General features: G+C 36.1%; 1 protein-coding gene across 2 annotated transcripts in view; it reads right to left on the bottom strand.

Moving 5' to 3' along the window:
• Nucleotides 1-24416, bottom strand: part of GRIK2 (glutamate receptor, ionotropic, kainate 2) — a 737896-nt gene that overhangs the window by 366425 nt on the left and 347055 nt on the right. For both annotated transcript variants that reach the window (XM_010841260.1, XM_010841261.1), the window contains exons 5-6: nt 21434-21487; nt 17306-17479 (exon numbers count right to left, since the gene is read on the bottom strand). In XM_010841260.1, the coding sequence (XP_010839562.1) occupies nt 17306-17479; nt 21434-21487 (228 nt within the window). The remainder of the gene's footprint in view (nt 1-17305; nt 17480-21433; nt 21488-24416) is intronic.

The following is a 24416-nucleotide window of genomic DNA, read 5'->3' as shown; positions in this document are numbered from 1 at the left end:
CATGAACCCCAAATATAATGGATTATTCATGATTTCCAGTTTTGGTTTCTTTTAATTGAAAATGCCCTTGTGTTTTATTATTTTAGATAATATTTAATTGAATTATGTCATTAATAAGCATGGCAAGCATAAATTGGCTTTGGAAGAAACACTAATGACCTTTTTATGAATACCCAACTGTGGGAGGAAAACACAGAAGCAGAATTAGTTTCTAGGATGCTATGAACATCAGTTCATTTTAGCCAATAGATATATAGAAATCTTTGGTTACTCCCCTGAATCAGTTAAGGGAAGGTAAGTTAAAAGAGTTTCCCACCCCAAAAATGTTGGTTGTCATTCTCTTTGCTTGGTGTGTTAATGATCAGGATATTTCAATTTTCTTCCGTATATATTTTTTAAGTTTATACATTCTTTACAGCATGCATAATCTATTTGATAAAAATTAAATAATGTTTAATATTCAAAATATTCATTAATACTTTTAAAAGTGAACAACATTAAAAGTGAGTAACACTTGTATTTATCTTATTGTGATTTTGATTGTTCAAATTTACTTAAATTTTAGTCTAGCAGGCTCTCAGACCTGGAAAACTGGGCATGACTTTTTGTCAGTTAAATTCATGTGCACCTGCCTTAGGGGCTAGAGAAGTTCATATTTGAAAAGCATTTCACAGTCTTTAATTTATCACTTATTCATTTCCCTTTTCCCTTTGATAAAGTAAAGGATTTAGAGAGAGGAATAAATATTTAAAGGCTGAGAATAGAGTCTGAAAAGTTGATTTTTAAAGGCAACATTTAGCAGGAGTAATATTTTCCTTGAAAACCAGGACCAGAATTCAAATTAACATCTTTTTTCCCAAGGCACATTGCCGGAACCTGAGATGTATTCGCTGTAGAGCCTCAGGCTATTCTGGCAGAACTACTGAGAAACAAAAGCACTGAAAGATGCAGTAATTCTTTACTGATATTCGATATGACTTAAATTTTCTCACCTCCAGGGCTGCTTAGTCTAGATGGCCAAAAATTTTGGCTAGATCATATCTTTAGGATTGCAAACATCTACCCATAGAACTAGGATGTTTCCCTCTATTTCTGAGAAAGAAACTGAGGCATTACCTCAATAGGAAACAATATTGTGGTTTCTAACTTTCCACCAGGTCCTCCTCCCATTATCTCAAATTCTATAGGTCTGTAGACAACGCCATCCCCTTTCGAAGCCAACTTCCCCTACAGATGGCCCCATTTTTGTTAAAAACTCTATTGTTCTCCCAGTCACCTAAGTTGAAAAGCTGAAAAGCATTTTTTGTCTCCTTGTTCTTACTGACCTCAAAAAGGCATCCCCATTCACTTGTTCCTTTGAAATCTCATTGCTCTACTTTTTAGTCACTATTACTGCTGACTTGAATTACAGCTTCCTGCCTAGTACTGTGTTAAGTCCAATGCACTCCCTCAGAGCCACCAGATGAGCCTTTTAAGGTGGAGCAGGAAGAGCACAAGCTATCAAGTTAGAAAGGTCTAGACCTGAGCTCAGTGTCCTTGGACAACATATTAAGCATATCTGAGCTCAGGTCCATCATCTATAAAGTGAAAAACAATGCTTATCTTGCATGACTTTGGTAAGAATCAGAGAGAGTGTGAGGCAAGTATGCTGCTGCTGCTGCTGCTGCTAAGTCGCTTCAGTTGTGTCTGACTCTGTGTGACCCCAGAGACAGCAGCCCACCAGGCTCCCCTGTCCCTGGGACTCTCCAGGCAAGAACACTGGAGTGGGTTGCCATCTCCTTCTCCAATGCATGAAAGTGAAAAGTGAAAGTGAAGTCGCTCAGTCATGTCCAACTCTTAGCAACCCCATGGACTGCAGCCTACCAAGCTCCACCATCCATGGGATTTTCCAGGCAAGAGTTCTGGAGTAGGGTACCATTGCCTTCTCCAATTACCACAAATAGCATAATGTTTAACAAAGAATGGATATATAGTAAATGTAAATATTACTGTTATTGCACAGTCCCATTCTAAAACATTTCATGACTTCCCATTCTCTTCTTCTAACATGGCTCTCTTGCTCTCATCTAATCTTATCAAAATGCTATTTGTGTTCAAATTCACATTCAAGATCCAGCTCAAGCACCACCTCGTTCAAAACTCCCTTCTCAACATCACCAAACTTCCCAAAGACACCACTGTTACAGATTCTTACAACCATGCAGTAAGTGTGTCCACTACTTGTCGTGATGGAATAATGATATAATAACTATTAATCTAGCTCTATGTTGAATGATGGAAACATCAAATTCTCTTGGTATAGGTTTTCTGTTTCTGAGTAGATCCATTGAGTGACTTTTTAAAAGAAAGGTATTGAAGTAGACGATAGCCCACTCTGCACCATCTCTGTGGCAGCCATAGCAACTGTGCATTTGGTTTTACAGAGACCACTCTTTTCTCCATTCCTTAATATTGAGGGTTTGAAAGTTGCTGGGAAGGAAGTGGGAACATTTGCAAAAGAGTCAAAGAAACTCCTAGGAGAAAAACAATCAAGATCACAATCTAGAATACCTCTGAGATGGAGGCTACCCTAGTGCAGTCAGATGAGAGGAAACACTCGCAGCTGAGAGAGGCCACAGTCCAGACAAGGCCTGGGAGAACTGAAGGAGGGCTGGTGCCTATTGACAGGGGCTATAAATTCAGCCATGCTGGCAATATAGGCAGGTTCTCGGGTACAAGTTGTTGCATAAATTAAAGAGTTAAGTAACTGAAAAGCTGAAAGTGGGAAGGCAGGCCAAGCTGAGAATGAACTTGAGCCCTAGTTCCAGAGGTGAGTGACCAGACAGGATGGGGAGAGATTATTGGCAAAAATAGCCCCTAACACATGGGGCGATAGACTCATGAGCGAATAGAGATGATCATTTGCCAGCCTCATTTTCAGCAGAAATACAAAGACCCCAAAGACAGCAGCAGCACCAGGATTGCTCTACTACTTTCTGCAGTGCCTCACACAGGGAGCAGCTATGGAATGCTCCAGCCTGAACAGGGCCCATGTGAATGGGGCATCCCACAGTGGAGCCTGTGGCTCCATCAATTGGATTGATCGTCCTGATCAAGTCTCTCAGTTTCCTGAGTTCATCACAAGATGGTGGTTTTTTGACAACGTCCAGTGAGGGGACTGCAAAGAAAGAGAACAGTTCTTCCTGTTAACTTGGGTATGTAACCCTTCTGAAGCTGTGATTTTATGTGAAGTTTTAATTACATCCTTAACACAAGGTAGATTAACTCCCTTCCAAACACACAGTTTTCTGAAAAATATTCCTTATTATATGTCAGCATTTTTTTTATTATTTAAGGCTATGTTTTACTTCTCTTACTTAGTTGATAATCCCTCAGGTGCATACATCGTGTAATATATAATACATTTAAATATAGACATTTTCTTATCATCCACATGATTTATTAACACAAATCACATATATAGGTATGCAATAACTATTTGGAGAATGTATGAATGAGTAACAATATACAGGACTTTCATGAAGGATCAATTTGGTATCATTTCAACATCTGTGTCTGTTCAATAATTTCACTTTTCCCTTCTGGTTCAGTTTGGTCATAGGGTATCTGAAGATTAATGAATAAAATATTTATGAATTCTTTTAGAAAGGCAAATGAAAGATCAACATAATATTTCCTCTCTGCATAATAGAGCAAGAGAATTCCTAATATCCCTTAGGCATATTCACCCTAAAACTCTCATTTCATTTTGTCTGAAATATTCTTTTGATTTATTAATGTTGATTTAAAGAGTTGGCTAAGCATATCTTAGAAATTAGTGCTTCAGAGTAGATCTTTGACCATTTCTTAGGCTTTTATATCACAAAATTGTATGGACTACACTTTAAAAAAAAAACTTTCTAATTTAAACACAAGTACTTAGGTAGCAGTGAGATGAAATGAACATCAATAATTTGGTAGAAAAACTGGTGATGATACATGTCATTCATTCATCTCATCCAGAGCATCAAAGTAAGCAGCTACCTACTCCTAGATTTTTTTCAAAGTAGTATTTAGACTTTTTGTTTGTTGTTTTAGCCACTGAGTCCTGTCCAATTCTCTGTGATCCCATAGGGATTTCCTAGGCAAGAATACTGAAGTGGGTTGCCATTTCCTTCTCCAGGGGATCTTCCCAACCCAGGATCAAATCCCCGTCTCCTGCACTGGCAGGTGGGTTCTTTACCACTGACCGACCAGGGAAGCTGCTAGTATTTACATAGTTGAATCCTAATTCAATTGTTATATATGTACAAACAGGGAATCAATAGACTTTGAGAATGTGAGTTTTACCCTGAATAGAAATAGCACTTATGTTAAAGTGCAGAGATAGTATTTGCCTTAAAGTAAACAAATAACATTTTTGGAGGACTTACTATGTACTAGACACTGTCTTTGAGCAGTAGAAAAGTTATATATTTAATTTTAATAGTGATTCTCTGATGTAGGCATTACTGTTTGCTTTAAATAGATGAGGTAATTGAGGCTCAAAGATGCTAAATGGTTAGCAGAAGTTTACAAAGGAAGATTTAATAAGCAGACCTTGGTATCAATAGACAGATGATTCTGATTCCAAAAATTTTGTCCTAAAATGAGAACAGAAGTGATTTCATAGTCTTCTATAATTGGCATAAAAATCTCAAGTAAAAACCCATCCTTTAATTCTGTGCTTGACAAGCCATCTTCTCAACCTAAAAAAGAAGTGACCTGACATAGGAAATAAATGGCACATACAATTTCATAAACTTCTAACTAGATATTAAAACATGTTAAATAAAGATGTATCATTCAAATACAGCATTTTAAATTTTCACAATTGGGCTCATTTTTTTGAAAAGACTAGTAGATTCTAGTACTAAGAAGATTCTGTGTGAATGCTTCTCAAGGTTTCCATGCCAATTAACCATCCAACAGACACACACACACACCACATATCTATTACAGTGCTGCTGTATATAAGAGATAACAAAAGATGCTGAAATAATATGATTGAATTAATTAAGCTATAAGCACTGTTTCAAAATTTGTTTTATATTTGTAAGGCATTGAGATTTTAAGAGGAGGCAATAATACAGCTTATACTTATAAAAAGTTGGATAGGTTTACAATATTTTTCTATGTTAATTCATTATCTCTTCGATCCTTAGGACAACACACTAAAATTTATTATTTCTATTTGACAAGTGAGGCTCAAAGAGGTTAATTAAGTAACTTGCTTAAAATAACAGTATTAGATAGGGTTAGAAATTGGATTCAGATGTTGGCTTCTGTTCTCTCTTGGTTTAATCTATTTGTGAAGGAAATGAAAGAATTTAGTTGACCAACTACATCATCTCAACCCGAAGTGGTATGTAGCACTATATATTAAAGTTTAAGAATAAGCAATACATGTAACATTCTTTTCTGGTTTTGACTTAATCATGCCTAACTTTTAGCTCTGGGCTACTCTGGTGGCTCACATGGTAAAGAATCTGCCTGCAGTGCAGGAGACCTGGGTTCGATCCCTGAGTTGGGAAGATCTCCTGAAGAAGGGAACAGCAACCCTCTTCAATATTCCTGCGTGGCGAATTCCATGGACAGAGGAGTCTGACCGGTGCAGTCTACAGGGTCACAAAGAGTCAGAGATGACTGAGTCACACACACACACACACATACACACAAAACTTTTACCTCTGGATGCTTAAGGATTCTTTTATATGCTTCTGACTATAGTCTTGGGATGTTCCTTTGTATATAATCTAATATTCTATGTATATGCATCTGTAAAATGAGGATTACAACTGTCCCCATGATGTTGTTACAAGGCAATAATAGCCTTAGGATGTAGTAAGCACTAAATAGATTTCACAATTAGGCTATTTTATAACAGAGATTGTCAATACAAATGATACCATGCAACAGGAACTAGATTCAAAGTTTATATGCAAAGTCATTGCTTGGATCAAATTTCCTAGGACTCTTATACTTCCTACGGTTCTTAATATTCACACTTTAATATGTGTATGCTCTTATTTCTACTAACAGAATCAGGTAATTTTTTTGGATTAAGCAAGAGAATTTCTGCATTGGTAACGAACCCATGGACTGTAGCCTCCCAGGCTCCTCCGTCCATGGTATTTTCCAGGCAAGAGTACTGGAGTGGGTTGCCATTGCCTTCTCCAAAGATACAGAGCTGGGTAATTTAAAAACAAAAAAGAGGGCAACATCTACTATGGTATATATTTATATGGAAAATATCAGTTATAATAGTTGTTTACTATATACAATGTAAATTTTATTATATAAGGTTGTCAATTTCTTTGCAATATTTTCCATCTATCTCAATTTTTAAATAAAATCCTCTAAAATTGAGCATGACACAAAAAGCTGAAATTTGTTTCTTACAAATCACAGTAGTGAAGAAGGAAAATCAGTTAAAATTTGGCAGAAGTATTGAGTCCAAAGGCTTCCCTGCTGGTTCAGATGCTCAAGAATCCACCTGCAATGTGGGAGATGTGGGTTCGATCCACGGATTGGGAAGATCCCAGTATACTTGCTTGGAGAATCCCCATGGACAGAGGAGCATGGCGGGCTACAGTCCATGGGGTCCCAGAGTTGGACATGACTGAGTGACTAAGCACAGCACATTGAGTCCAAAATTAATGAATTTTATAGTTAAATGTGTTGTTTATAAACGAATAGTTTTACAGTTATGTTTGGTAGACTGCCTACTCATTGGTAAAGAATCTGCTTGCAATGTAGGTGACCTGGGTTCAATCCCTGGGTTGGGAAGATCCCCTGGAGAATGCACTCCAGTATTCTTGACTGGAGAATATGATGGACTGAAGAGCATGGCAGGTTATGGTTATAGTTTAATGTGTCAAGTATTTATAAATAAATAGTTTATAGTTAACATTTCATAATGAAAATCTAGCAAAATTTTATATATATTTAGTATCTTCAGGTAATACATTATAAATGCTAATGATACTATTAATATTTCAGCCAGTATCACTCTTTCTAGTAAATAAATAAAAATATATAGCTTACTATTCAACAGCATCTAGATAGAAATTTATATAAATCCTTAATATACATGTTATATTGTTTGTTTTTATATAAGGCATATAAATATAAGTACTTAAATAAATGAAAATTTATATTACTATTTATTATTTTTAAATCTTTATTGTGTAAAGATTTAGTAAGGCCAAGATATCTTTTATCAAGATTACATTTAACATTTATTAGAAATAAATTCCAAAATTATGAAAAGGAAAAATAAAATGCCTAAAATAAATTCCTAAAATTATGAATAAAAATGGAATAATACAGGAAAACATAGTTTTGATAGTACTTATGACCAGTCTCCTACCTCTCATTCTGTACTCTATACTCAATTACAGAATGTAGCCGAGTATTTTACTCTCAAAGCAAAATAGCCAGAAAACATATTTTGTACATTTTATAAATAGATCCACTCTGTCTTTCCATTTTAGAAACAGATCCAGTGAAGAGAAATACTGTCTTTTATAACAATTACCCTTGCTTCCCCAGGACTTTTCCGCAGTTTATTAGGAATATGTATCTGAGTAATATTTCTTATTATTTATAGGCCCTCAATGTCATCTCTTACTTTCTGTTTTTAATAATTTCAATTACTATTTTACGTTGATTTTATTCTGAACTCCTATATGGTAAATAGTGTACATTTAAAATAATTGATTAATTGATATGTAAAACTTTTATTCCAGCTTTATCTTCCACTGTTTTCCAATCCATTTCTCTAATCCAGGACACTTCACAATATGTTAAACTTGCTGTTAGCCTTATTCTAACATGAGGACCAACTCCAGTTTAAAAAAAAAAAAAAAGCAATTGCTTATTTTCTTCAGTTCAGTTCAGTCGCTCAGTCATGTCCAACTCTGTGCGACCCCATGAATCGCAGCACACCAGGCCTCCCTGTCCATCACCAACTCTCGGAGTTCACTCAGACTCAATGTCCATCGAGCCAGTGATGCCATCCAGCCACCTCATCCTCTGTCGTCCCCTTCTCCTCCTGCTCCCAATCCCTCCCAGCATCAGAGTCTTTTCCAATGAGTCAACCTTTGCATGAGGTGGCCAAGCTTTAGCATGATTCCTTCCAAAGAAATCCCAGGGCTGATCTCCTTCAGAATGGACTGGTTGGATCTCCTTGCAGTCCAAGGGACTCTCAAGAGTCTTCTCCAACTCCACACTTCAAAAGCATGAATTCTTTGGCGCTCAGCCTTCTTCACAGTCCAACTCTCACATCCATACATGACCACAGGAAAAACCATAGCCTTGACTAGACGAACCTTTGTTGGCAAAGTAATGTCTCTGCTTTTGAATATGCTATCTAGGTTGGACATAACTTTCTTTCCAAGGAGTAAGCATCTCTTAATTTCATGGCTTCAGTCACCATCTGCAGTGATTTTCGAGCCCCCAAAAATAAAGTCTGACACTGTTTCCACTGTTTCCCCATTTCCCATGAAGTGATGGGACCGGATGCCATGATCTTCATTTTCTGAATGTTCAGCTTTAAGCCCACTTTTTCACTCTCCTCTTTCACTTTCATCAAGAGGCTTTTTAGTTCCTCTTCACTTTCTGCCATAAGCGTGGTATCATCTGCATATCTGAGGTTATTGATATTTCTCCCAGCAATCTTGATTCCAGCTTGTGTTTCTTCCAGCCCAGCGTTTCTCATGATGTACTCTGCATATAAGTTAAATAAGCAGGGTGACAATATACAGCTTTGACGTACTCCTTTTCCTATTTGGAACCAGTCTGTTGTTACATGTCCAGTTCTAACTGTTGCTTTCTGACCTGCATACAGATTTCTTAAGGGGCAGGTCAGTTGGTCTGGTATTCCAATCTCTTTCAGAATTTCCCACAGTTTATTGTGATCCACACAATCAAAGGCTTTGGCATAGTCAATAATGCAGAAACAGATGTTTTTCTGGAACTCTCTTGCTTTTTCCATGATCCAGCTGATGTTGGCAATTTGATCTCTGGTTCCTCTGCCTTTTCTAAAACCAGCTTGAACATCAGGAAGTTCATGGTTCACTATTGCTAAAGCCTGGCTTGGAGAATTTTGAGCATTACTTTACTAGCGTGTGAGATGAGTGCAATTGTGTGGTAGTTTGAGCATTCTTTGGCATTGCCTTTCTTTGGGATCGGAATGAAAACTGACCTTTTCCAGTCCTGTGGCCACTGCTGAGTTTTCCAAATTTGCTGGCATATGAGTGCAGCACTTTCACAGCATCATCGTTCAGGATTTGAAATAGTTCAACTGGAATTCCATCACCTCCACTAGCTTTGTTCGTAGTGATGCTTTCTAAGGCCCACTTGACTTCACATTCCAGGATGTCTTGCTCTAGGTCAGTGAGCACACCATCATGATTATCTGGGTCTTGAAGATCTTTTTTGTACAGTTCTTCTGTGTATTCTTGCCACCTCTTCTTGATATCTTCTGTTTCTGTTAGGTCCATACCTTTTTTGTCCTTTATCGAGCCCATCTTTGCATGAAATGTTCCCTTGGTATCTCTATTTCTCTTGAAGAGATCTCTAGTCTTTCCCATTCTGTTGTTTTCCTCTATTTCTTTGCATTGATCGCTGAGGAAGGCTTTCTTATTTCTTCTTGTTATTCTTTGGAACTCTGCATTCAGATGCTTATATCTTTCCTTTTCTCCTTTGCTTTTCACTTCTCTTCTTTTCACAGCTCTTTGTAAGGCCTCCCCAGACAGCCATTTTGCTTTTTTGCATTTCTTTTCCATGGGGATGGTCTTGATCCCTGTCTCCTGTACAATGTCATGAACCTCCCTTTGTTGGCTTCCCAGGTGGCTCAGTGGATAAAGAACCTGCCTGCAATTCAGGAGATGCAGGAGATGTGGGTTAAGTCTTTGGGTCAGGAAGATCCTGTGGAAAAAGGAATGGCTACCCACTCCAGTATTCTTACCTAAAGAATCCCATGGACAGAGGAGCCTGGTGTACTACAGTCTATAGGGTCATAAAGAGTTGGACACAGCTGAGCAGCTGAGCATGCACGCACATTCCCTTTGTAGTGGGCACTATATTTGCTTTCCCAAATTGGATGAGTCGTTACCTCTAAGATCTGCTTGGAAGTTCTTGTTCTTTGTTTGTTTGTTTTTTTTTTTTCTTAATTTCAAGGTTACATTCATTGCTTCAATTCTATCCTGATGATCAGTACAAATGTGAAGTCATAAATCTCAGAATGTTGCAATTTCCAGACTCTGGAATGTTGAACTTTGCCCTCTTGTCAGAAAATTGGCCATCATCTTCTCTAGGTATTCTTGTCATTGACTATCACTTGAGGGACCCTCATTCTGAACAACACAGACTTTTGTTTAAATACACTTCCTCATACCCTCTGTGATTATTTACATACATAAGTAACTATGTAGCTATTAAATATACAATAAAGAGCTGAGGAAAACTGTGAACAGAAGTCTATTAATCCTTTACAAGTTTGTAGTACGTGATCTCAGATCAATGCTTTGAAGATAAATTTTGATTTTCAGGATAGCAAGTCTTTTGATTCAATCTTACTTTTTCCAAGTGGAAGGTTTTAAAATTGACCTAAAAAATAACACAACTATGAAGGAAGTGCATTACTGCCATCTTTCATGTAAAAAACAGTTACTTAAAATGGAAACTTCATCTCTCTATCAGCTGTATATAAATGCTGATTATTTAATGTGCCAGTGAACAAAGGCAATTAAATGGGATCTTCCATGTTAATGGAAAATGGAGGTTGCCAAGTCATCTCAATTATTTATATTCAGATTCAACTTGCAGCTTAGTATATAAAGGAAGATTAATAGGTATATAAAGTGAAGAAATACCAGACCATTCTCTTATTCATGCCACATACTCATGTCCTTTTATTATTCATTAAATCAGTCATATACAAATGTAAATGTGTTATGCTTATGACTTCATTACATACCCTGAAACATCTTATGGAAATATTTTCTGCCATATTCATTTATAATACAGACCACAAAACATTTCTTCTGTGGTAAAGACCAGAGTGAAAATATCAGTTATGCAAATAAACTTTGTGAAATGTTACACATTTTCAGCAAAATGCTAAGAAGTTATCTAAAGTCCCTGGTAAATATATATATTTGTCCTTGCTGTCACAAAATAGTGTGGAAAACAAGGGATTTTAACAAGAACTTGAAAGAGAATTTAGGAACTAGAACAACTAAAGAAATATGGTTTGAAATTAAAAATTAAAGTTGGAATATGATTTTTGTACTGATAAAGATACGAGATGCGATCAGTAAGACATCCACAGTCTTTTGATTTTGTCAGTTCCCTAAGTTCTTTGAGGAAACTGAAGTACTGACTTCATTACCACCCTGAGGTCCTGGTATAAAATCCAGAGTATTGTGTACAACATACTCATGAATAAAGCTGATCAAAGAAAGGATAATTAATTCACTATTGTGTTACTTTTTATACTTTTGATATTGTAGTGGCATATGAAATAAAACCACCCTTTTGAAAATGTCTTTATTGATTAAAAAATGGCAAGTTAGTTTGACCCATTGTCTGGCAAAGTCCTGTATTTATTCTCATTTCAACTGAATCAAATAAAGTAGCTACAGCTAATTAAGACAAGCAGACAGCAGCTAAGGCAGATTGTAATTCTAGCAACAAATGACAGCTTGCCGTTCATTCTTTATTTCTCTGCAGTACTATTTTCATTGACTTTTCTAAAGGTAAATCTTTGTACAGTAACAGAGTGATCACTTGTGCCCCCTTATTTCATGAGCTAACTCCCTGCTGTGGAGGTATATGCAGGTCATTGTGTTTTAAGTAAATCAAATGATGAAAGAAATAACAGTTTATGGATCATGGTCTGTTTTTATAAAGAAATAATGTTTAATTAGGAGGACACTGGAATTTAAATACATAAAGACTCACCTCCCTTCTAAATATCCTCCCTTCTTTTGTAAAAGAGAATGGGAACTACTCTAACTCACTAAATTTTCACTATTTAATCAAAAGCACTTCTAATTTTTTGTCTTTTCAGGTATTATTCTAACAAATAATTGAGACTAGCCTAATTGGATTTTCTAAGTGATTGTATATCTTGATAATAAAATACTAGTAGGTAGATTAAAAAAAGCTCTCCAGAACACATTTGGGGAAATGATTAGAATACACATGCAGCATGATTAAAACAAATTAAGCCACACATTTATTCAGGCACGCAGTCATCCCTCATGATGAGCTCCTGCTTTGCACTGGTTACTGAACTTAGTCTAGGGCCTTCAAGAATGACAGACAAAACCTAATTCTGGCCTTGAAATAGCCTACAATCTATTGAGAAAGGGGCATGAAAACAAACGGAAGTCCCAGAGTTAAATTTTAACATGAAGTTGTGTATCAAATGCATAAGTAAAGGTGCACATGCTTGAAATATCTAGAGGACTCAGAGTAAATCCATAGAAAATGCTACCTAAGTCCTGAAGATTACAGCGTGAGGAGGAATACACCAGACATTCAAACAGGGGTAAGTGGTTCAGATGATGAGGATATTCTGTATTAAAATAAGGAGGTGTATCAGCACTGCTGATTCAGCCAGGGTGAGATGGTGGGATGGAAGAACAGAGAGTAGGCAAATATGAGGCTGGACAAATAGCAGAAGCCAGATCATGGAAGGCCTTGAAGGCTTGGCAAATGAGCCAAAATTTCACCTAGCAAATGACAAGGAGTCACAGGTAATGTTTTGGTAAGATCACACTAGGACAAAGGTAAGTGTAGGAGAGATGTTAGGAGTGGAATTCAGTGAGGAGACGACTCCAACAGCTAAGGGAGAGACCACAGGGTCCTTAATCAAGGCATAGCTCCAGGGGTGGAAAGAGAATACAGTTAAGAAAGATATTGATACAATAAATTTGACAGTGTTTGATTGTTGGATGGATGTGAAGAGAAGAGAAAGAAAATGAAGAAGCAAATATCTTAGAGTTTCAATTTCCAAAATCAATAACCTCCCTATAGTAATTTGAATGACAAAGCCAATCAACAGTCATTATTGATATGTGTTGCAATAATAATGTATGTGTTGCAACCTTGTCAAGGAACACATGTAGTATTATATATCAACATTAAAAATGGTATTTGTAAGCTACCTGGATTACAGGTTTGTTAATTATTAAGATTCATGGCGTATTCACGAGGGAGGGGACATATGTATACCTAATGCCAATTCATGCTGATGTATGGCAGAAACCATCACAGTATTGTAAAGTAATTATCCTCTAATTAAGAAACAAAAAAAAGATGCATGGCATATTGGGAGCACTGGGAAGGAGTTCCAGGATATAGCTGAATTTAAAATTTACCTTGAGGTGTTTGTACTAGATTTTATTATCTTAACCTAAGATTGCTGGAAACTCAATAAATCAATGGTGAATGTAACCATTGCCAAACTCTGATGAGTTCAAAAAAGTGAATTCCCACCCTATGGTAATTGTGCCTGGGAAAATAGACATCTGGTCAGAAGATGGGGTGAAATGCCATTTGATTATGGGGTAAAGGACAGTGATAATGTTCACTGAAGGGGACTTTCCCACTCCCAAGGGGATGGATATGTAAAATAATTAATAAAGGATGAGCAGTAGAGAAAGGGTTTTAGGATGTGGGTTCATGTCTGTGTTAGTTGCTCAACTGCGTCTGACTCTTTGCAACTCCATGGACTGTAGTCTGCCAGGCCCCTCTGTCCATTGGTTTCTCCAAGGAGTTGGTAGCCATGTCCTTTAGGGAAGATCCTTAAAGCACTACCTGGCTGGCAGTTTGTGGGCATGGGGAAGAGTGGAAGAAAGGTGATGGGAGTTAAAAACAAAACTCTTATCTGTGTGAAGGAAGAGGGTTGGGCTTCCTTCCTTCCTGATGAGATCAGGCTTGGATGTACTATGTGACTTGGTTTCCTGATTGGGTTTATACCAAATAAAGATAAAGTTCTACTGAGCTACTACTAACATTAATACCTTTAACAAGATGTCCCAGACCATTGAAGAAGGAACTACAACTATGGGAGAAATAGTCTTGTATTCAAGTCACTTAGCAGATAAACACTTAGCCCAGGGGTCAGTTAAGGTGCTAAGTCAACCAGAAAAATTCTTATGAATCTCATTCATTGTTCCTTTTTATAGCTCAAATATAAAGAAAGTGAAAGTCTAAGCACTGTGATCTTACATAGTGACAAATGACTATGATACTGATAATAATAGGTCTTGCTCCAACTCTAGGGATTTTGCTGATAATCTATTTCTTAATGGGACCATAGGGGGGAAAAGAAGAACAAGGGATATATAAACACTGAGATCTCATGAACTGACTAAAGGGAATGTTGCCAACTTTACAATGCTAGGCTATAATTCTTCTCTTTTCTAACTAGAATCCTCTTAATTTCCTTACTCTGTTCACAGAGCAAATAGCTTATTAATTTCTTTTCCTTTAATAACTAGGACAATGCTTACAATATAAACTTAAATGGAAAAGAAAGAGAATACTCATACAAGGTATAAATATACCAACATTTTTATACAGATATCATACTGTTTTTTTTAATAAGCCTGCACTATTTATAATTAATTAATTTCATATAATAAAATATCTTACATATAATCTTTTATATTATACAATACTATATAATGAAAATATTTTAAAAGATAATGTCAATTTTCCAAAAGGAAAATTGCAAAAAAAAAAAAGTCATCAGTCTGCATCCATTTTAAAAGGTCTTTATTTTGATAGCAAATTTTATGTTTATTTCCAAAATACTTTGTGTTCCATGCTCTATTTATAAATATAAAAACATAAATAGCTGGCAGACATTTTTAGGTAAAAAATTTCCAGAAAATGCTCACATAGGGAAATTTATCTTCAGTCATTCATTTAAAAAATGTTCTCCTTTAAGCCTTCTGATGAAACATATTTTCCAGAAACTCAAATAAAAATATATAAATAAAGAGGCAATTATCTCTTATACTTTCTTTTTTTTTCTTATTTAAGATCTATTTGAAAAGTTATTTCATGACTACAACAAAGAAGAGAGTGTTGGCATTAAAAATTCTTCTGAAGATGTCAATATCTATGGATTATATAAAATGCCCAGAATTTTCAATAAATAGGCTAATCATTTTCTCATCAATGCATTTTTGTTCTATCACTTTTCCATTCCCACTAAATTACTTGTCAGTACAGAAGAAGGGCAGAACTGAGGAATGGACTAGAAAGAAAAAACCCAAACTGCATTCATCCTAACACTCTTGTCTTTTTGATCCATTTTATGAAAATCAATTCTCTCTGAGAGCCCTTACCTTTCTAGACAAGAAATTAATTTACCTTCCTTTGAATTTATCTTCTTTCAATAGTCTACTTAAGTTATTTGAATTTTCAGGGGATGACATGTAGCACCATACAGGAATCATACAGAAATACAGAGAGTACAAAAGTAAGGCTGGATAATTTTTGTGATTCTGATATATATAAAAAAGGACACTAATTCTTGGACACATCAGTGGAAGTCTTAAAGTATGAAAGTGTTAAGACTGTCATGATACTTATTAATATACTTTACCTAAAACCATTCAACAACGTTTTGAATAATGAATAACAAAATCCATCTTGAAATTAAAGAAAGGTAAAAGGAGTTAGAAAGCATATATGGAAAAATATATACATGATTAAAATAATATAAAAGGTAGTATATATTTTAATTTTTAAAAGTAACATTGTCTATTAGGTGCCAAAAGTTTGATTCACCATCTTAAAACTGGGGATAAACTATAATATTTGTAATTAATTCTTAGTTGCATTTTATTTTTAATCTGGATGTACTTCAGAGGAAAAATACCTTCATTTTTAGGTTATGTATTTTCCTCCCAATAAAGTCTCTCAAATATAACTTAAGATAAAACCAAATACTAGAACTAGTCAATCACCTATTTTTATACAAAGGAGTAGAATTCTCTTCATAAGTTTTTTTTTTTAATTAATGTGGATATAAGACATTTTCAAATTCTAGTAGTTTATTTTATTTATTTTCACAGTCTCTGTGAAGAAACTCAGTTTGTACTACTAAATCTTCTTCAAAGGGAAAAGAAATAACAAATTTTCCCTTATTTTGCTACAACATTAAAAACATACTTTGAAGCCCCATTGAAACAATTAATGGGAACATTGCAACTATAATAGAAAAGGCTTTTCCACACATCAGGATAGAGGATGTTTCTGCTTACAAAGTTTCCATTTAGAAAGACACTTTTTAATGACCTAGGAAATACAAATATTGCCAAAGTACTGAGCCATTTTCTAAATTACAGCGGTAACTTTGTCTAAAGAAAATAGATTAATGAGAATTTATCAGACATTTAGAATTTGTTAAATAGTACAGTATAAAATTACTTGGTCCTATAAGATAGCCAGTAGCTACATTTGGCTATTGAGAACCTGAAGTGTGACTAGTCAGAACTAACACATAAAGTGCCAAGTACAAACCAACTTTCAAATGTAAAATATCTCACTCATAATTTTATATTGACTGTATAAACAATGACATTTTTTGGTATAATGGGTTAAATAAAATAAATTAATAATATTGAAATTCATCTTTTGTGTATGCTTTTTAACATAGCTATAAGAAAATTTGAAATTATGTACCTATATTGCATTAGATTTTCATTGGCAGAACTGGTATAAGCAACTAAAGTTATGTAAGAATGTATCCTTTTATGGTTTATGCATTAATGTAGATTTTAGGTTTAAAACTAAGACTTGAAAATAACAAGTGTGATTACTGGTTAATCTGGAAACTTAAACAGTAAGTTCAGGGGAAAATTTTGTCATTTATATGACATCAGATATCAGAAATCAACATGGTGAAGAGTAATTGTATATTGGTAGTTAAGATTAGAGGATAACTTTCAGGTTAATATCTTCTTTTCAAGTCTCTAATTTATCCTATATATGGCACTAACTAACTAGAGAAATCCCTTACATTGTAGTATTTTAACAGTAGTTGTAATGCTTTTTGAGATACATGGATAAAAGTCTAAATTACCATGTAAAATAGATTAAGATAATTTTTGTTAATAGAATTATTTGCAACTGTGCTTCTGATAGCATGCCTTTAACACTGATAACCAAAACAAAGTTTGGATCCAGAGGATTCATAATTTATGTAATATTACTTTGAATTACACAAACTTATCTTTAAAGTGGGTATTCATACCGTCATAAATCCATCCAGCAAACCTGAATCGGGTTTCGGAGGTGCCTGCAACCGTTCCATGGACCACTTTTCAATGATGGAGGAGACTTGTGTATTTTCTGTATTTAATATTCTGAACCCTGTCATGTTAACACCACTGTATCGATAGGGTTCCACATCAAGAGCAAAGAGGTCCTAAAAGAAAAATTTCATTGTGTTAATATCAAGAGAAAATATTCATAGGCAAGTATAATTGAAATAATCATATATTCTTGCTCCCCTTAGGATAGTTAACACCACAGTGCTTCAAATGATGTTTAATGTCACAAATCACCAAGATTTAAATACACTTATTGTCATGTTTTGTCAATGTGCATATATATATACACTCTACTTAAACATGTACATATATATATATTATTCCAATTCCATTAATGGAACAATAGGCTTTTCTACAAACTTTCTATAAAGTTTGCATAAGCTTTCTTCTCTATGTTAGGGATAGCTTGCCCTTAAATTTTATGCATTTGTGTTTTGCATTTAACTGACTATAAGTATGCAGAGTACCATCATGAGAAACTCTGGGCTGAAGGAAGCACAAGCTGGAATCAAGATTGCCAGGAGAAATGTCAATGACCTCAAATATGCAGATGACAACACCCTTATGGCAGAAAGTGAAGAAGAACTAAAGAGCCTTTTGATGAAAGTGAAAGTGGAGAGTGAAAAAGTTGGCTTAAAGCTCAACATTCAGAAAACTAAGATCATGGCATCTGGTCCCATCACTTCATGGCAAATAGATGGGGAAACAGTGGAAACAGTGGCTGACTTTATTTTTCTGGGGTCCAAAATCACTGCAGATGGTGATTGCAGCCATGAAATTAAAAGACGCCTACTCCTTGGAAGGAAAGTTATGACCAACCTAGATAGCACATTAAAAAGCAGACATTACTGTGTCAACAAAGGTCTGTCTAGTCAAGGCTATGGTTTTCCTGTGGTCATGTATAGATGTGTGAGTTGGACTATAAAGAAAGCTGAATGCCGAAGAATTGAGGCTTTTGAACTATGGTGTTGGAGAAGACTCTTGAGAATCCCTTGGACTGCAAGGAGATCGAACCAGTCCATCCTAAAGGAGATCAGTCCTGGGTGTTCATTGGTAGGGCTGATTTTGAATCTGAAACTCCAATACTTTGGCCACCTGATGCATTTGAAAAGACCCTGCTGCTGGGAAAGATTGAGGGCAGGAGGAGAAAGGGACGACAGAGGATGAGATGGTTGGATGGCATCACCGACTCAATGGACATGGGTTTGGGTGGACTCTGGGAGTTTGTGATGGACAGTGAGGCTTGGTGTGCTGCAGTTCATGGGGTTGCAAAGAGTCGGACACGACTGAGTAACTTAACTGAACTGAACTGACTATAAGTGTATTTCCATAACTTGCTTCTTTGATGATTGTCATTTTTGTGTTATTTGCCTTGCCTTTTATTTTTAAGAAATAAGTTATGATATATGGCTTCTAGCTTATTATATCAAAGCTGAGGGAAAAAAGGCACCAAAACTGGGCTTATCGGTTAGAGAACTCTGATAGTTCCACTCTACTCAGCAACTGCCCTACAAATAACCCTTTAGATTGTGGTTGCCCTTTCCACTCTCTATACAGTGAATGCTCTGGATCTGCCCTTTGGGTTCCCCAGGAGATAGAAGGTTAAAGCTGTCAGGGCAGTCAGATGTACTGGGAGAACATTCAAGATGTGGGACTTCTGCCCTCTTTGAGTTAGCATTAGTCATCCTTAGATATTGAGGACAACAATATCAATAATGAGAACCACTGAGAATTAGGCAGGGCAAGATCAATGCCATCAGGCCTGGGCTGGGCATAGCTTGCCTTAGATCCAGACAACTGTACAGACTAGATGAAGTTAAGTGAAGTGAAAGTTGCTCAGTTGTATCTGACTCTTTGCAATCCCATAGACTATACAGTCCACAGAAGTCTTCAGGCCAGAATACTGCAGTTGGTAGTCTTTCCCTTCTCCAGGGGATCTTCCCAACCCTGGTCTTCCACATTGCGGGTGGATTCTTTACCAGCTGAGCCACAAAGGAAACCCTAGACTAGATATAGGAACTAAATTCACTGAAGAGAAGCTGACACTAGCCTGAGTTCTGCTGTGTGCTGTGAAAAAAATAAGGAACTTTCAGGTTTTTAATATTCAAAGTTTGCAGTCTAGCCAAGGAGAGTCTCTCTCTCTTTGGCTATATATACGGCTATATGTATGGCTATATATATAGACACACACACAGCAATGCAATATATGCTAAGGGACAAAAGAGCACAAGTGCAAGCAGTCAGAAGCAAGACAAATGATTTTCAATCAATTTTTATAGTCAGGAACAGCTTCATAGAGCAGATGGGATCTGAGCTGCCATTAAAGAATGGCCATGCTTTTGATAGGCAAAAGGAGACCAAATGTCAGTAGAGACACAAAAATTAGAAAATATAAAAGTTACTCAGGAGACTAAACCATTTTTGTCCATAAGAGAATTCATAAAGGAGAACAGCAACAAAAGAAAGTAGGGAAGTTAGGTTAGATTCAAACTATAAAAGGCCTTCAATTATAAGCTAATGAGTTCTATATATACTAGTTTTTTTTTTACCCATTTTTTTTTCCTTTTTAAGAGATACTTTTGATTTCCCAAAATCTTATGATTATGGTATAACTGAGTTGCAAAGCATTGAAATATAATTTGCTGACAAGTGAAGGCTCCTACTCATTCTCCATCAGCCCATGACTAAGTTTCCCATGGGCTGCAAAAAGCCACCTGGTAAGAAGTAATAAAGAGATACAGCAGAGTTAACCTTAGTATTTACCGGTAAAATACAACCTACTGTGTGAAGCATCTTTATTGGAGAAGAATTGTTTTTATAAGAAGCTACTGTGATCAACTAAATTTTAATAATTTGTTCTGATAAATTTAAGACTCCTAAAAGCAAGAAGATCAACTGGAAAACTTTTGAGTTAACAATGAAAGAGCATTGGTGATATTGGTGATTGCAAGAAGAAGATGCATACTAGCGACATTACCCTAAGCCTGGCATGCTGCAGCCCATGGGGTAGCAAAGAGTCTAACATGACCGAGTGGCTGAACTGAACTGAACTGAGAGACACTACAGAGGAAAAATCAGTAGAATTTGTTGCGGATACAGGAGTCAAAGATAATAGAAGTTTTGAGAATTCAGAAGATGAGTCAATTGAGAGGACAATGCATTAAGGTTTAAATAACTTGAAATTATATTAAAGCCACAACAATTAGGAATGCTCTGCAATGCAGCAATATACAACAATTCGGGAATGTTACAGATGGGCATTTAGATCTCAGCTGAACAAAGGTAATGATTAAATCTATAAAAACATACCACTTTTGAAAAAAATAATTGAAGAAGATAAAAGAAAATAAGATACAGGCCCAAACTTGGAATACTCTCGTACTGGGAGGCGGGCAGGAGAGAACTAGGGACAGAGACAGACACCAGTTTCACAGTGAATGGAAAACCAGGTAACGTGTTGGTAAGAAATAGAGCTAAGAGTAAGTAGGTTTGATAAAAACCAAAAGTCAGGTTTGCATGCATAATAAGAAAAAACTGTGTAGTGAGTATTAAAGACAAAAGATAAAGGTAATATTCAATTTGCTATGTGCAAATTAGCTCATATATACTTAAAAAATCCAACTTAACATATGCAAAAACAAAGTAGAAATTTAATCTACTAAAGGAGCAGCTTAAATAAATGTGATTTTTGTTAAGTCAATAGAGCTAACAACATAAGAATTTATGCTTTTCTAAAACATTGATTTCTCAGCAAACTAATCTTAAAATCCATGATGTCCTGAAAGTCTTCTAAGCAATATAAAAATAAGACACATTATTTTGAATTGATATCTGAAATTATATTATTTTAAAATCATCAGCTTCCCACCAAGAATCATTAGTTATCTGTGATGATAATTCCTCTTGGGTTTTATCAAAATAAAATAAATTCTAACTATAAAAGTGCTGCCATTATATTACTTCTTCCCACTCAAAACCCATTTTTCAGCCTGAAATTCATTATAAGAAACTTTAGAATATTATGTTTATATTTTTCAAAAATTACTTACCAGTGTGGTAAAGATATAATGGTAGTATTCTGTCATCATTCCCATAGCTAATGCCTAAGAAGTAAAAAATTAAATATTAAAATATTAACATTGAAGGTACATATTACATGAAATACATTATGTCAATAAGACAAATGAGAAGAAAATAGTTAATATATAATGAAGAATCAGTGTATAATATTCAGGTTACATTAAAATTGGGTCAAATTAAGTCTTTTTTCCATAGTTAAAGAAGATTAGTGGTTAGGAAGGAATTTCTGAACTAGTTCTCTTGATAGAAAAGCTATTATTTGAATATTTGCAATTGTAAGGCTTATAGCTTTACATATTAAAAGAGGCATTAAACTTGAAACAAAACCTGAAATTAGCACGTCCTAGTTCATTATGTTTGTAATGTCCCTACTACAAATATCATAATAAGGAACACATTTTATTTTGTTGAAAAGTGTTACTCGGTAAGGAAAAGAGTGTTTCAAAGTACAATACCAACAGAATTTTTTTTTTAGCATTTTAGACATTTTCTTAGTATTAATGAAACAAAGATAAATCACCACTGTACAGATAAAGTGTTTTTTTAATTGCTTTTAATTAATAGACCAATTGAAATTTACTATATTTTATTTCACACTTCTACAGCCCTTGTCAATTTTAGGCCATCATTCCTAAAACAAGGGCTTCTGGAGTAGAACTTCCAGTCATAAGCGTCAATTTCCTCTCTGAAAATAGAGAATGCATTTGAAATAGCTGTTTTATCAGTGAACAGTATTTGGTGATGATAGTTGAAAAATGATGCCTTTTTGAGCTGAATGAAGAGCTCTTAGTAAACAAGTATTCTCAGGTGCATCTAACACTCTTCTACAAACAACTAACTACTCAAATTGGTTTACTAAATGGCTGCCCTAGCTACATCCTCTGCATTCCATGTTCATAGGTGCGTATTAACCAATTAGGTCTAATAAAATTTGTGTTTCTACAAATTAATATCTATCAGTCAAGAAAAGATAGATGCTTTTTGAAAATTTTGGGGGACATATAAAATCTACTTTTTAAAAAGGGAGAAACATTTGTTAGTGAAAGTTGGCATCAAAGAATTTAGCAGAGGAAAGGAACTTAGAAAGTGTGATATTGTGATTTATAATAAGAAAATATGTATTTAGTCTTCATTCCCATTTCTGGCACAGAGCTCCAGAAACTCTTGGAATTTCCCAAATGATAAAAGCAATGGGAACAACTTTTGTTATTATAGTTGGTCTCTTTTCTTCATTTCCTGAAATTACTTCAGAGCCATAAAAGTGAAATGAATGCCTTGTTATTTTTGACAAGCACATTTAAATCACAACTGAGTTTATGTGAAAAGAGGTGATTTGGGGAAATCCCCTAAAGATTGCAGGTGCAGGAGGGGGTTGCTTATTGTCAGGAAAGCATCCTTGTTAAAGGAAAGTAGGAACTTTCAGTCCTGTCCCCCTCTACCCCCTTAACTCTTGGAAGGGAAGAGGGGCTGGAGATAGAGTTCAATCACCTCAAGGCAATGATTCAATCAGTCATGCCTATGTACTGAAGAAGTGAAGTCGCTCAGTCGTGTCTGACTCTTTGCGACCCCATGTACTGTAGCCTACTACTGCTCTCCATCCATGGGATTTTCCAGGCAAGAGTACTGGAGTGGGTTGCCATTTCCTTCTCCAGAGGATTTCCTGACCCAGGGATCGAACCCAGGTCTCCCACACTATAGGCAGACGCGTTACCGTCTGAGCCACCAGGGAAGTCTCAGGAATGCCTATGTACTGAAGCCTCCATAAAAACCTAAAGGAGAGGATCTGGAGAGCTTCCAAATTGAAGAACATGTGACTATGCAAGGAGAGTAGATTTTTCAGATGGGGCATGGAAGCTCCTTTTCCTCTCCCCATATTTTGACCTATGCACCTTTTCTATCTGCTTGTTACTGAGTTATATCCTTTCATAATAAACTGGGAATCTGGTAAGAAAAATGTTTCTGTGAGCTGCTCTAGCAAGTTAAACAAACCTGCTGCTGCTGCTGCTAATTCGCTTCAGTCGTGTCCGACTCTGTGCGACCCCATAGACGGAAGCCCACGAGGCTCCCCCGTCCCTGGGATTCTCCAGGCAAGAACACTGGAGTGGGTTGCCATTTCCTTCTCCAATGCATGAAAGTGAAAAGTGAAAGGGAAGTCGCTCAGTCATATCCGACTCTTAGCGACCCCATGGACTGCAGCCTACCAGGCTTCTCCATCCATGGGATTTTCTAGGCAAGAGTACTGGAGTGGGGTGCCATTGCCTTCTCCTAAACAAACCTAAGAAGGGGATTTTAGAAATGTCCAATCTATAGCCAATGGGTCAGAAGCATAGGTGATAACCTGGATCTGTGGTTGGCATCCGAGGTGGTGGGGGAGGGGGGAGAAAGACGGTCTTATGTTAATAGAACTAAGCCCTTAACCTGTGGAGGCTGATGCTATCTCTGGATAGATAATGTCAAAGTTGAGTTGGATTGTAGGACAATGAGTTTGTGGTGTGGGGAACACCCTCCCCTACCCTCCACAAGCACAGCTGAATTGGATGTACAGCCTTTAGGAAACAAATAATGTTTCCTGAATTGATCACAATAAACTGTGGAAAATTCTGAAAGAGATAGGAATACCAGACCACCTGACCTGCCTCTTGAGAAATTTGTATGCAGGTCAGGAAGGAACAGTTAGAACTGGACATGGAACAACAGACTGGTTCCAAATAGGTAAAGGAGTGTTAAGGCTGTGTATTGTCACCCTGTTTATTTAACTTATATGCAGAGTACATTATGAGAAACGCTGGACTGGAAGAAACACAAGCTGGAATCAAGATTGCTGGGAGAAATATCAATAACCTCAGATATGCAGATGACACCATCCTTATGGCAGAAAGTGAAGAGGAACTCAAAAGCCTCTTGATGAAAGTGAAAGTGGAGAGTGAAAAAGTTGGCTTAAAGCTCAACATT

This window comes from Bison bison, unplaced genomic scaffold (genome assembly GCF_000754665.1).
Source record: "Bison bison bison isolate TAMUID 2011002044 unplaced genomic scaffold, Bison_UMD1.0 scf7180017864159, whole genome shotgun sequence".
NCBI lineage: Eukaryota > Metazoa > Chordata > Mammalia > Artiodactyla > Bovidae > Bison > Bison bison.
The sequence above is the reverse complement of the archived record's forward strand: the minus strand, read 5'-3'. Positions and strand labels throughout refer to the sequence as shown.